Consider the following 12429-nt stretch of genomic DNA (forward strand, 5'->3'; position numbering starts at 1 on the left):
ACTGTAACCACGCCTGAACTTTTTTTCCTGCTAACCCGATGATGCCGATTCCTTCCTGCCCATTTCCACTGACATGCAGAGTCAGGCCACAGCCCCACTCTGTCGGCTCTCCTCCCTGAAATGAAGAGTTTCTCACCAGGGTCAAGTCTGGTCTGCTCCCCTGAGACGAGCCCTGGCCCAGTCTGTAGGGCATGTCTGGGTCCTGCAAACACACACACACACACACACAATACACAGATACACATGTTTGTGCTTCATTCATAGTGAGCACACTCATAGACATAATGCATTCCCAAGCCCCTTACCCTAGCCTTAACCATCACAACTAAGTGTCTAACCCTAACCCTAAAACCAGGTCTTAACCCCCAAAAAGGACCAGCCAAAATGTCCTCACTCTGTGTGGTTTATATGATTTTTGGTCCTCACAAAGCCACAAATGCAAGAGCCTGCACGGTCAGCCATGGCTGCACGACTTGGCCTCCAGCACAGATGCACATAATTAAAGTGAAAAAACTGTTTTGAACCTTGATATTATGTCAAAATATATTATACAATAATATTATAAAAATAATAACAAATAATAATAATTGTAATAATAATAATAATGATAGTACATTTTATTTATAATGCACAACTCAAAGAGACAAATGCCACATGCTTAAATAAATGGCATAAAACCAGGCGAAAAATGATTTAATAAAAAAGAGAAAACATAAGTTTTGCTCTTACCAATTATTGTTTTTTTCACTAAAAGATCAATATCTGTTACATTACATTACACTGTAAAAGAAACCTCCTAATTTTACAGTAGTTTTTTTCCTGTAGTACTGTATAAAAATGTAAAATTACAGACATTATCTGCAAATCAACAACCCGTCTGTTATTTTAAGTATTATGACAGTAATGACAAACTGCATTAATTTCTCATTTTTTTTCACAGAAAAATACTATATTTTTTACATTCTCTTTTCTGTTTTCTTAAATTACATACAAATTCACGTAAAATTAGAGCAATTAAGTGTGATTAAATATGTAGCCTGATATTTTAAAGTTTATGTCCATACTAACAATCTAATGTTTTTCTCTGTAATTATAAGGTCAAAAACTGGGCAGTGGCACGTTCACATGCAATCAGTAAACTTGTTAAAAATGGATAAAGCTTAAATTCTGATAATGCTTAAATAACAAAGATTATTGCAAAATGAACAGTTATGAGTGGGTTAGCATAACCCTGTAAATTCCAAGGTAGATTAAAATAATGTCTATCTATTGTGGAATAGGCCTTCATCTGCTATTCAGCAAATTGAAAATAAAACCTAAACGATGACCAGATTCTGGAATGCAAGTAAAAATATTGCGTGAAGTTACTCAGTCTACAAATGAGATGAAATAAGTAAGTAAATAATAAGTAAGCATTTCTTCTCTTTTCTTTATAATCTTTTCTTGATAAAGAAAACTATGCCACGCTGATACAATTGCTATTGGCTGTCTCACCATGTTGCTTTGAACGTGATTGGTTGATGTGGCTGTCATCAAGAAAACTGACCAATGACAACTGTGGCGCCTTCTTTTTTGAAAATACGTTAGTTTGAATGGCGCTCGGGCTGTCTGACCACTAATGGATTACCTGGATAATTGTACTGTGAACTTCAGGGTTCTAACTTTTCTCCTGCTATATCAGGTCATGAAATATTTATGTATATTATTATTTTCTGTAAATTCATAACCTGACGCAATGTTTGTGTACAGTCCCTAACTTACAGTGATGGTGTTTTCAAACAGATTAGCTGTAATTCCAGAGACGCTCATCAGGGTGTAAGAGAGTTAGTATAGTTATAATCTCACTTGCCATTTCTACCTGTCTTGCTCTCTCCATTACTGTGTCTATTATTCTGTATCATGCCACTGAGATTTACTACGGTATCAGAACGCGTCCTTGCAGACAGGTGCACACCGTGGTGTGGTGTGTTGTGTTGTGCATATCTCCGCCAAAATACTATTAATTTTACGGACAAAATGTGTTTTATTAGCTGTACATTGTAGAGATTAGTTCCCGACGACAACAACTAGTGTTTGTGGTGACGTTTGTGGTGATTTAAATGTATAAAGAGCAAGTTTCTGTAGGCTACATGTTGCTAACTCTGTTAGCTTGACGTTGTCGATAACTCTGTTAGCTTAATGTCGCCGTGGCTAAGCTAATCCTTGTGGTGTTACTGTTTGAGCAGCAAGATGAATTTATTTCATGTCGTTTCATGTCAGTGTTGCTGTATTGTACTATGCTGAGAACTATATTTGTCTGTGTTTCTCATCGGCATTAAATGTGGCTGGAGCTGGACAGTGGCTGTGTTATTTCAACCACATAACGCAAGGTCAGAGTACTAACCCCCGACAAAGGCAATGTGATGTTTGTCAGAGGGAGAGTAAGTAATTTATATATACAGTCTATACCACAGGTAATTCTAAGACAATAAAAGATGTGAATGCTTAAAAGTTATTCACATAAATCATACTATTTGCTGATTAGTCTAAGAGATTGAATGACTGTGCCTGCTTAGCATACATACCCCCCTCATCTCTCATTTGGTGTTGTTCAAGTAGTTGAGAAATTAGTAGAAGAAAGACAAACATGACCTATGTCCTACGTCTCTGTCCTCTCTTTCTTTGCAAAAGGGAAAATACAGCATGAGCTCCAGAAGTTCCCGGGGAGTTGTCCCCCCCACAGTGATGTACTGTGGGGTTGCTAGTTTCAACAACTTCACTGCAGGTAATACCCTTTCCTCTTCTCACACACATTTAAACACAATATGATTCATTTACTCAATGGTGTAAAATATTTTAAATTCTTAAACTAGGTGCCTGTGTTATACACAAATAGGGCTGCACAATATGGTTAAAAAAAATCTTATGGACAGATATTATGATAATTTTTACATCCAAAGTCTTGTGCCTCCGCACTGGCGATAGTGCTGAAACAATGAGCATAACCTGGATGTTCATAACAAACTAAAATATATGAAGTAATATCAAGAAAATATACACTAAATTATTTAAAAAAAAACAGTATGTAGTTCTTCACTATATAATATACATCTGAACACACTTCAAAATAACATCTGTGCATACAACCTCCTTGAGGTATTTCTAGTTATTGTCTTGTATTGTGATAGGCCATGTGCAATTTATTTTCACACACACACACACACTCACTGATATCGATAGGTGACCATGGAGTTCACAACCATCAGGAGCACCATCAGGGCACTACCCCCTGAGCCACAGCCACTCCGATTCTTATTTTCATGCAATTATATGCTAAGAAAAACAGCGTGTGCAAATTATATTCCATTTCTGTCAGGTCCCCGATATGGACTAAACGCCACTAAATATGAAAAACTGGACTTGGATATCAAACTGCTTTGAAGATATTCACATCAGCTCCCCCCTAAATTACACAGAAATACAGTATATGATAAGGCATGTGCTTGTCTTGGAGAGATGTTACAGAGATGTTGTATTTGGCCTTATGTATGTGTAACTCCCTGTTTATTTATTCTCATTTCCAACACTGATAACTGCTAATGATGAGAAATTTGCTTATATTTTTTGTAGATCAAGCATTGGAACAAGGTTTACGGCTTGAACAGGCACCCAACGAGAGACAAGTCTACCATTAGTAAGTATCAACTGCAATATAAGGCAAGATATTGGTCAATGTTATCCACTATCCCTTACATTATGATGGAGATCAGCAAGTGTAGACAAATCTTTAAAAACGCTGTGCAAAAAGGGCTAGTTTCAACTCACATGGGCCTCTCAATTGGCTGGTTTTTGACACACTTCTGCCGCAGTAGATTTGCAAATGTGTGTGGTGATTTGTGTGATTCTTTTTCACATTTACAGTCTGATTACACACACAAATTGAGATACAGACACAACTCTCCGCACATATTTGTAAATAACTTTACTACAATAATAGAGAGCCGAAGTCACGCTCCTTTCAGTATGCCCCATGGGACCTTATTTCGGAAAAGTTTGAATTGAGCCACACCCCAAGATAGCAAACAGCAAACTCCTTAAAAAAATCCTACTTTTCATAGTAAGGACTTTTCAGTGGATCTTACTTTGTGCTTTTTCCCCTTCCCCCACCCCCAGATGCACCAAAGATCCAGCTGATTACTGGCAATTTGGAGGAGGATTCTTTATCTGCTACATTGCGTTGTCACTTCTGGTACAGATTCATTGGCCTTTTGTGGTAAGTTTTATTTTACTTAATAGTACACTGTATAGTCAGGGTTCTAAATCAACAATGTAATGCTTGTCCACAAATACTACACATATTATCAGAACTACAGTACACAGACCCCCAAAGGGTTAGGAGAATATTGTGTAAAACAAAACTGAATTGGACTATACAAGCTAAAAAAACAACAGCCCAAAAGCTCTCCACCTGTTTCGAAGGTGAAATCATGGGGAAATAGAATTTTTCGTTTTTCAATTCCTCCAGGGGGGCTCTGAAGAGCTGTTTGTGAATAATTGGTTGATATTGTAAATTTACAACTCAATACATTAAATAAAGGGGTTTTAGAATCAACAGTGGTGTGTATTTCATTTCTAATTAAGTTCCCTACCCTACTTTAATTGAAAGAGGGAAAGTATTTAGAGTTGTTGTTTGTCAGTCATTGCAGAACTTTGACATTGTAACTTTATTAAAGGTGTTTGATTGTGAAAGAAATTAGGAAAAATCTGTAGAATAGCAGTATTTTTCTGTAAAACTTTTACCTTTTGTAACTTTATTTAAAGTGTTTAATTGTAATCATTTTGGAAAAATCTATAAAATAACGGTATTTTTCTGCAGAACTCTTGGCATTGTCAGTTCATTAAAAGTGTTTGACCCTAATAATTTAGGAAAAATCTGAACCATAATGGTATTTTTCTGAAGATCTCTTACCATTATCACTTAAGTAAAAGTGTTTGATTGTAATAATTAAGGAAAAATCGGTCAAATAACTGTATTTTTCTGTAGAGCATTTAATGAAAATTTCTGTAGAAGTAATGTTATTTGAATTAGGATATTTTACTTTAATATTATGTTTTTTGTTTGGCAGCCGTAGCTGCCAGTAATTTAATTTACCGTTGGTTTTTTTACAGTTTTTTTTTCACATTACATGTCATTTAGCAGATGCTTTTATCCAAAGTGACTTACAATAAGTGGATTTCAACATTTGAAATGCACTTTCACAGAATCATCAGAGGAACATGGTCGGTTAAAAACAAGCCCCACATCCTCGTTGCTAAATTATATACAACCAGTATCTAGTAGAATGTGCTATAAACTGGTGCTCCATCATATTTCCACACGTATGTGACTGTTATCGTCCAGCAAAGCTTGTACCAGTGCTTTAAAGAAACCGTGATGTGGTGATTCCATCCTAAGTTAGAGACCTTTTCATGGCACGAGCAATTTAAATGATTATGCCAATAAATCATGTCAGCTTTCAGACAAAAGAGCCCCTCCTGTCTTGCTCTGAGGTCACATTCCTTAACTCTTTGACTGGTGTTTAAATATGAATGTTCTGATGATGTCATGGAGCTAATCCATCTCGTTTGGATGGATTTTAAATGTATTTGTTTGAAACAGCGACGTTTGGCGTCTTAGCTTCGAGGAGAATTTTTCTTCCCCAGTCTTCAGGGGCATTCGGTTCATAGTAATTAACAGTGATTAAAAAATGATCTTCTTTGGAGGTTGGGGTCAGAGTTCAGGACCCGGCTCAGTGGCGAGACACTCCTTTGTCATGCATCGTGACGTCTTTTGTGAAGCGGAGCACCAATTTTGAAAAGGAAATGTTTTGTCTGGGATATCTCCCACGCTCCCTGGTGAAGTGGACGCAACAAAATGACATGAATACTGTATATATATATATATTTTTTTTTTTTACTAAGCCATACAAATGAAACTTCAGGTTACAGCCAAACCTTTGCAAACCATGCTTTCAGAAAATCTCAACAACAAAAAAAACAAAACGTGACACTTTCTTGTGAACCTCAAAGTACAGAGCTTTCAACTCAAATACATTCTACAATTAAAAATCACACAAAAACAAAACTGAATAAAAAAAAATGTACAGATCTGGAGCACCTGTATCATTTCTACACAACCAAAAGTTTATTAAGGCAGTACATCATAAATAAATAAATACAACACACTGATGCAAAACTGGTTAAAAGCAGACAAAATGTACCAGCTGCAAGTTCAATCAGCCAATTAAGTCACCACAACTAAAACATTACCTATGATTAGTGTTCACGTAAAACAAATGAGTTTGGAGTGTTGGTTTCACCTATTCACAGGCATTTTAAAACAAACTCCTCCAGGCACTTGGGAACTTTGACAGAAACTCTTGTGTTTCCACAGATTCATGTTTGGCTGTGTTCAATTCAATAGGCTGGATCTATGTTTGACTAAATATCCACAATTGAAACATTACAGCAGAGAAAAAACAAAAGGATTTAAAAAAACAAAACACTTAGCACTCTTGAATCGGTTTCTTTGCGGGAGATAAAACATCCTCACAAAATAAAGTGTCTATACTGGGACAAATACTCATATCTTACACGCAGCATTTGATGTTCAACAAAGAACCATCTGGCAAACACTGGCATCGATATGTTCTAATGAACCTAATGTTCCAAACAACCTAACCCAGCTCGGATTTTCTGGTATCACGCAACAGATTCACCTTTAAAATGGGAACAGTCACCATGGTAACCTAAACATGACCAATCAAACAATTCTTTGCTACTGTACACATGACAAAAATCTGTGGTCTGTGGACAACACAAGACGTACGAGAACATAATCATTTCAAGGTTTCCTGACATTTTCTCTACCTACTAACTGATGAATAGAGAAAATAACCATTAACTGCAGCCCTTACTAATATCATTAGTTTGACTGTTTAAGTCTATTGTGTTTTTTGATCACTTTTTGTTAAAAAAGCCCTAAAAATAACACTGTTCTTAGTGACATAATGCTTAACATTTGTATCATGACTATAATGTTATATATAACTTTACTTTTGAAAATCTCTTTTAACACTCTAACTATATTGTACTGTGAAGCAGCTGTGAAGTGATGGCTGGTTCTGTCATGAGCTGCCATGAACAGTGTGAACCAAAGGTCTGACTAATATTGGGAGGTGTGTGGGGACAGACTTTGTCAAAATCAAAGATGGATGCAGTTCCAGCTGAGAGTAATGAGTACTCATGTAATGGACAAAGATGGTGTGATCTCATCTCAGGATTGTCAGTGGTCATCTTATCAGCCACAGCATTAAACTTAAAGGTATTAGAAGTAACTCTACTGTTGAAGCAGATCATTGTATACAGTGTATCATTCACATATTACCACAGCAATAACCTCTTTTTCAGGTATCACAGCGCTATACAGTTGTTTTTCAGTCAAACCCAGAGTGAACTGAGACAGTTGAACAGCTTTGTGATAACACTTTTCAAAGACTGCCAGTGTTTGACCCAGTAAAGCCAGATAACCCCCCCCCAAAAAACAAAAAGATGTAGTAAACTGGCTTCAAAATACAGGCTCTAATTCCCCCAGTATCTTGATACCAGTAGCCTGCTGGTCATTGAAGAAAATATCAGAGCAAAAACTGCAGCCAACAGTGACCACCATCATGCTTTTGACTGAAAACATGATGCATTCTGTCTGTGGTTGTGTGTTTGGAAAAAAAAAAAGAAGGTCCCACCACTGCAGCAAGTATCCTTTGGAACTGTTTAACAATAGCTGAGGGCTGCAGCTGCATTGCAGGTGGAGCAGCACGTCTCTCTGATTCCCTCAGTTAGTTATGCATAAGGTACTGGTGGAAGTAGATGCCAAACAAAGAGCTGATGACCTGACAGGCAGCCACCCACCATGTTAAGAAGGCAAAGAAGCCTCGGAAGAAAAGCGGAGTGAGGACGGCACGCAGCGCTGAGAAAGTCGCCGACAGGTGAGCGACTGTGGCCTGGATGTCTTCCTCCATGTCCTCCACCCCCTCTTCATCTTCATCAAAACTGTTAGACACCACTGGTGCTGCTGTGGGAATCACGAGTGCTGGAGTGACACCAGGGGTCTCTTCTGCACCCATTCCCCAGGAGAAGTCCCCTGCAGCGATCATAAGACATTAGTTAATGTGAGCCATGTTCAGATTACGAGGCTGAATCCATATGACACGAGTGAGAACGGTCATATCAGATTCCATGTGGCTTTTTGCCCACACACATCCACGGATTTGTAGATGAAATAGACCTGCAAGTGGCTATTTTACTTACCTAGTGCCTTGAGTGCCAGTGTGGAGAAGAGGATGAGCAACGTCGGGACCAGATACTGGAGAGTGACTACAGTCAGATAGCAAAACACGCGTGTAACCTGAAAAATAACACATTCATGTTACACATTACAAGCAGTCAGTTGATTTTTAAACTGACAAAAATAGAACAAAGATTTGATACGTTGTTCTTACGTAAACAAATATTCTATCTGACCTTTCTCTGAATGTCAATGGCAGCGATACGCCCTGCTTCCTTCTTCATCTGCTCCACCCACTTCTGAGACAGGTTGAGGTAGGCCTGCAGGTGATAGCGAGTCAGAGCTAAGCGCAGCACGCACAGCCCCACAATGATCCACAGGCGCACACTGTCAAATACTGCACTGGGAACTCTGCAAGAGATTATCAGATCAGCAAAAGTCAATACAAGCCCACTAAACAACTGGACAACATCTCGCATTTCTTTGCAGCCGTTTCTGTTCTGAGAACTGAGGCTACTCGCAGTGGATAAAATGAGCAAATATTTATCTGCACTCACAGTGTGATTGAAGTCTTCCCCATGGGTGCATTGGCCAGGAAGTCTCTTGCAATAGGTTTCACCCAGAGAAGCAGAATAATGACTGGAGACAGGAAACTAATGTGCAGCAGAATCCTGAGGGAAAGATAAGGAGCACAGCTCAGAGAAATAAATACTACTAAATTTGTACTTTTTAGCAGTGCAAACATATCAGTTTTTACTGGATTATTGGCCGGTGTGAGTTCATCTGTACAGCGTCAAGGTGACTCTGAGCCACTCGCAGTCCAGGGAAGGCCAACAAAGCACCGATGTATGCACAGACTGCGGCGAGACCAAGCTTCAGTGTGAGCTTGGTTACTGGGACTCTGAAGGAAAAACAAACAATGACTGTCATATCAACATCAAACACAGAGATTTGTCAGATAGTCTGTTGTTGATAAATACTTACGACCACTCGGCGTATCCCTGCTGTCTGGCAAAGACCTCAAAGTTGTCAAAGAGGCTGGAAAAGCCCGACTCCAGGCCGAACTCCAGGTAGTCTTCTCTGACCACCAGCACCAGCATGGCCACAAGCAGAGAGAGAAAGCCAAAGGCAAGACACACCGACCGCTCACCGCCTTCTTCGGAGCGGAAGTAGTGACTCATCAGAGTGTGAAGGGTCTTTCTGAGTGTTGCACATTAAGTGTAAACAGCCATCAAGAAAAAGCAATATTTATAACCTAATGAGGCTATGTTAGTTACAGGGCTGCAAAATATACCGATATTTTATTGCATGTTTATGTTCATCACAATATCAACATGCACATGGGAAAAGATATCAAAACAATTGCTTGAACTGCAATAAATGTTGTTTGGCCAATATCCAAACATAACAGTAGTCATTTAATTTTTCACTTTTACATTTTTCATTACATTTTCTCCAAGCACACTTAACTCTACTTAGTCTGCCCTTCAAAATTAGATTAATACATTTTGTTGTAACGTAAGTGACTTTTTGCTGAAGGATACAGACTGAAGAGCACAGTCAAAACACACCAGATGGAGCCGATATTGACTTCTTTGGTGGCATCTACCACACTGCAGTAACACTCGGTGAACAGGAAGACACCCATTGCATAGACTGCAAAATCTATCAGCCACTGGTACTCCAGGAAGAATCGCAGCACTGAAACAAGGAGACAAAAGATAATACTAGGAATGTACAATGTTTGCAATTACTGTGTTTTTAATTACAATCAAGCAGCGTGCTGTACCGAGAGCATCAATGGCGTTGACAGGAGCTTTTTCCAGGTGAAGGTCGATGTCTTTGGGCACAGTGAGAGGCTTGTTTTCCCCATTTTGTCTCCTAAGAAACAACATTAAGAGAACAAATGACTAAGTTAAAAGAACTAATGCACAACATATTATTATTATTATCATGCTGCTTGCCTGACTATAGCAGTTCATTTTGCTCACAGGGAAAGGGCAGCAAGGAGATGAAGATGATTACAACCCTGGAGCTTTATTTTAGAGAGCATTCCTTATGGCAAATGCCAAATTCCTTAAGGCAGTGGTGTGAGTCCACCTTCGACTTGTTTTGTGATGTAGACTTAAGCACTGTTTGCTCAGATTTAGATTGATTTGCACAGTTTCACAGTTTTTACTTTTTTGTAATAGTCAATTTTACATGAAATGCTATAACATTAGCTGTGCCTGCAGGTATGCATGTTCCCGACCTATGATGTTTGCTTTATATACACAGATTTTACACTGATATCCAGTCACATAGTGACAATTATGGTAATTTGTTTTAAATGGAAAACCTTAACCTCATATGATGGTGACTCAACTTGGGTGTTTAGTGATTTGACTACAACATTGTGTCTACATTTCCCCTAGTTTGCTGTGACCTTTTCACAGTACCCACCTGTCTCTCTTGTTCTGTTTGGGCATCTGCTTCCCTGCCAGCGCACACAGCTCCCCTTCTGATGGATGTTTGAACCGGAATAAACTGGAAGAAACAACAGCCATGTATATGTAAATGGCACACAGTGCGCAAAGTGCACATTATGTGTATAAATGTACAACTATGTCGTAAAGAGTGACTATACCTGCCATTACAGAGGAGCCACCGTGCAAATGAGTAATGTGGAGCCATCCTCTGCATAATGCTAGCAGCCAGCAAGCTGACTACTAACTGTATCCCCATCAGCGCCTGTCAGAGCAAAAACATAACATAACAAATAATCAGTAAATTATTCAAGGAGTTGCAGGACAAATTATCTCTCTGCCGGTTGAATAGAGCTGCTTTGCATGTACTGTATGAAAGGATCAAACAAAACTTAGGACAACCAAATGTGGACATGTGTAATTGAAAATTGTTAATAGTCCCTGTAATAGGTTCAGTCCTCAAGACAGAGCAGTTAGCTGAAATAATTTAATTTTATATATGCATAATCCATTTGCATTTAATATCATAAAAACTTAATTTGTTTAAATAACTGCTTGGGGTAAACTTGCATGTAATCCTTTTAAGGTTTGTGTGCTGTCTTTGCAGAAGTAATGCTTTAGCTATAGTTAGGCTTCTGGTTATTTAAGGGGCTGGTTTTCAATGGTCATTAGGTCAGTTTCATCACGCAGACCTGGCAACCCTGCTCCCATCTGCATGTGTCAGTAATGCAAGTAAGCATCAGGGACAGAGACCCCAGCTGCAGGAGTGTCTCGTCTACAACTGTGGCAGTCTGTCAGGACAGTACTTTCTGTTGACTCAGCAAACAAGACACGACAAAGTTTCAACAAGAAACTCAATTTCACTGAATCAAATATTAAACTAATTCCCATATATCAAAGGCAGGGGGTGAAGTAGTTACAAAACAGCCAGTAGCAGAATACTGCGTTAAATAACCTTGAATATAGGTTGAGTTGAAGCTAAACTTGGCCACCTGTCAAAGCTGCTGCAAACGTGAGCTAGCTACTTAGCATTAGCAATTTAGCTCGCGTTGCAGAGTAACCGACGCGAGCAAAATGGACTCGATAGAGATTTATTTCCAACAGACGGTTAACACTGACATTCAGATACAAGTGCAGCAAGGTGCGACTTACCATTTCTTCTCCCGGGAGACGAGGTTCGACAAAAATTGTCCAAGGGAGCTTCTCCTTCTCATACAGAAGAGTCGGCTTGACAGCTGAACCAACAGACACATGGAAACTGTGTCCCGGATGTACTAGCGGCGTCAGGCGCTGCGTTCAGGTGCTCCGTGAAAGCTCTGTAAACTTTAAACGTGTTCAACCCATGCTTCAGCCTGAGGGCAGCATGGGTGGCAGGAGGTGAACTAGCTACATTATCGTGTAATGGTCCTGTACCTTGGTAAGTTATATTTGATGTATTTTTACTTGACTAATTGAAATGTATGAGACTCGTGCATTTCAAACTTTACGTTGTGATTTATTTGAATTTGAATTACAGTGGAATCCAGAAATAGTGCAGTTAGCTGGGAAAACAGGCCTTCAATGTATCTATGTTTAAGTGCATGTTTGAAAATCACATGTCAAGCAAAGTTAATGTCATACACAAAACGTCTAAAATGTTTTCACATCAAGAAGTGTCCCAAA

At 38.8% G+C, this 12429-nt stretch overlaps 1 protein-coding gene and 1 long non-coding RNA gene across 2 annotated transcripts; one reads left to right on the forward strand and one right to left on the reverse strand.

Annotated features, from left to right (window-relative positions):
* Positions 1-2678: 2678 nt before the first annotated feature.
* Positions 2679-4199, forward strand: LOC122780581. Its single transcript, XR_006361711.1, has 3 exons — positions 2679-2764; positions 3610-3673; positions 4153-4199. It is a non-coding gene; the product is annotated as an uncharacterized LOC122780581 (long non-coding RNA).
* A 1709-nt stretch (positions 4200-5908) lies between these two features.
* On the reverse strand, positions 5909-12023 carry tmem161a (transmembrane protein 161A). The gene is made up of 11 exons (XM_044044970.1): positions 11920-12023; positions 10929-11032; positions 10745-10828; positions 10092-10183; positions 9847-10003; positions 9287-9502; positions 9060-9203; positions 8860-8973; positions 8539-8713; positions 8326-8422; positions 5909-8158 (listed from the first exon to the last, which is right to left on the reverse strand). The coding sequence occupies exons 1-11, from the start codon at positions 11920-11922 to the stop codon at positions 7854-7856; spliced, it is 1491 nt and encodes a 496-aa protein (XP_043900905.1). The 5' UTR covers positions 11923-12023; the 3' UTR covers positions 5909-7853.
* Between the last annotated feature and the right edge of the window lie 406 nt (positions 12024-12429).

This window comes from Solea senegalensis, linkage group LG14, assembly GCF_019176455.1.
Source record: "Solea senegalensis isolate Sse05_10M linkage group LG14, IFAPA_SoseM_1, whole genome shotgun sequence".
Lineage (NCBI taxonomy): Eukaryota > Metazoa > Chordata > Actinopteri > Pleuronectiformes > Soleidae > Solea > Solea senegalensis.

Coding starts and splice junctions, on each gene's coding strand:
- tmem161a (XM_044044970.1), bottom strand. Junction 10,004..10,091: donor CAACGCCATTGATGCTCTCG/GTACAGCACGCT, acceptor TCCTTGTTTCAG/TGCTGCGATTCTTCCTGGAG. Junction 9,204..9,286: donor CAGGGATACGCCGAGTGGTC/GTAAGTATTTAT, acceptor TTTTTCCTTCAG/AGTCCCAGTAACCAAGCTCA.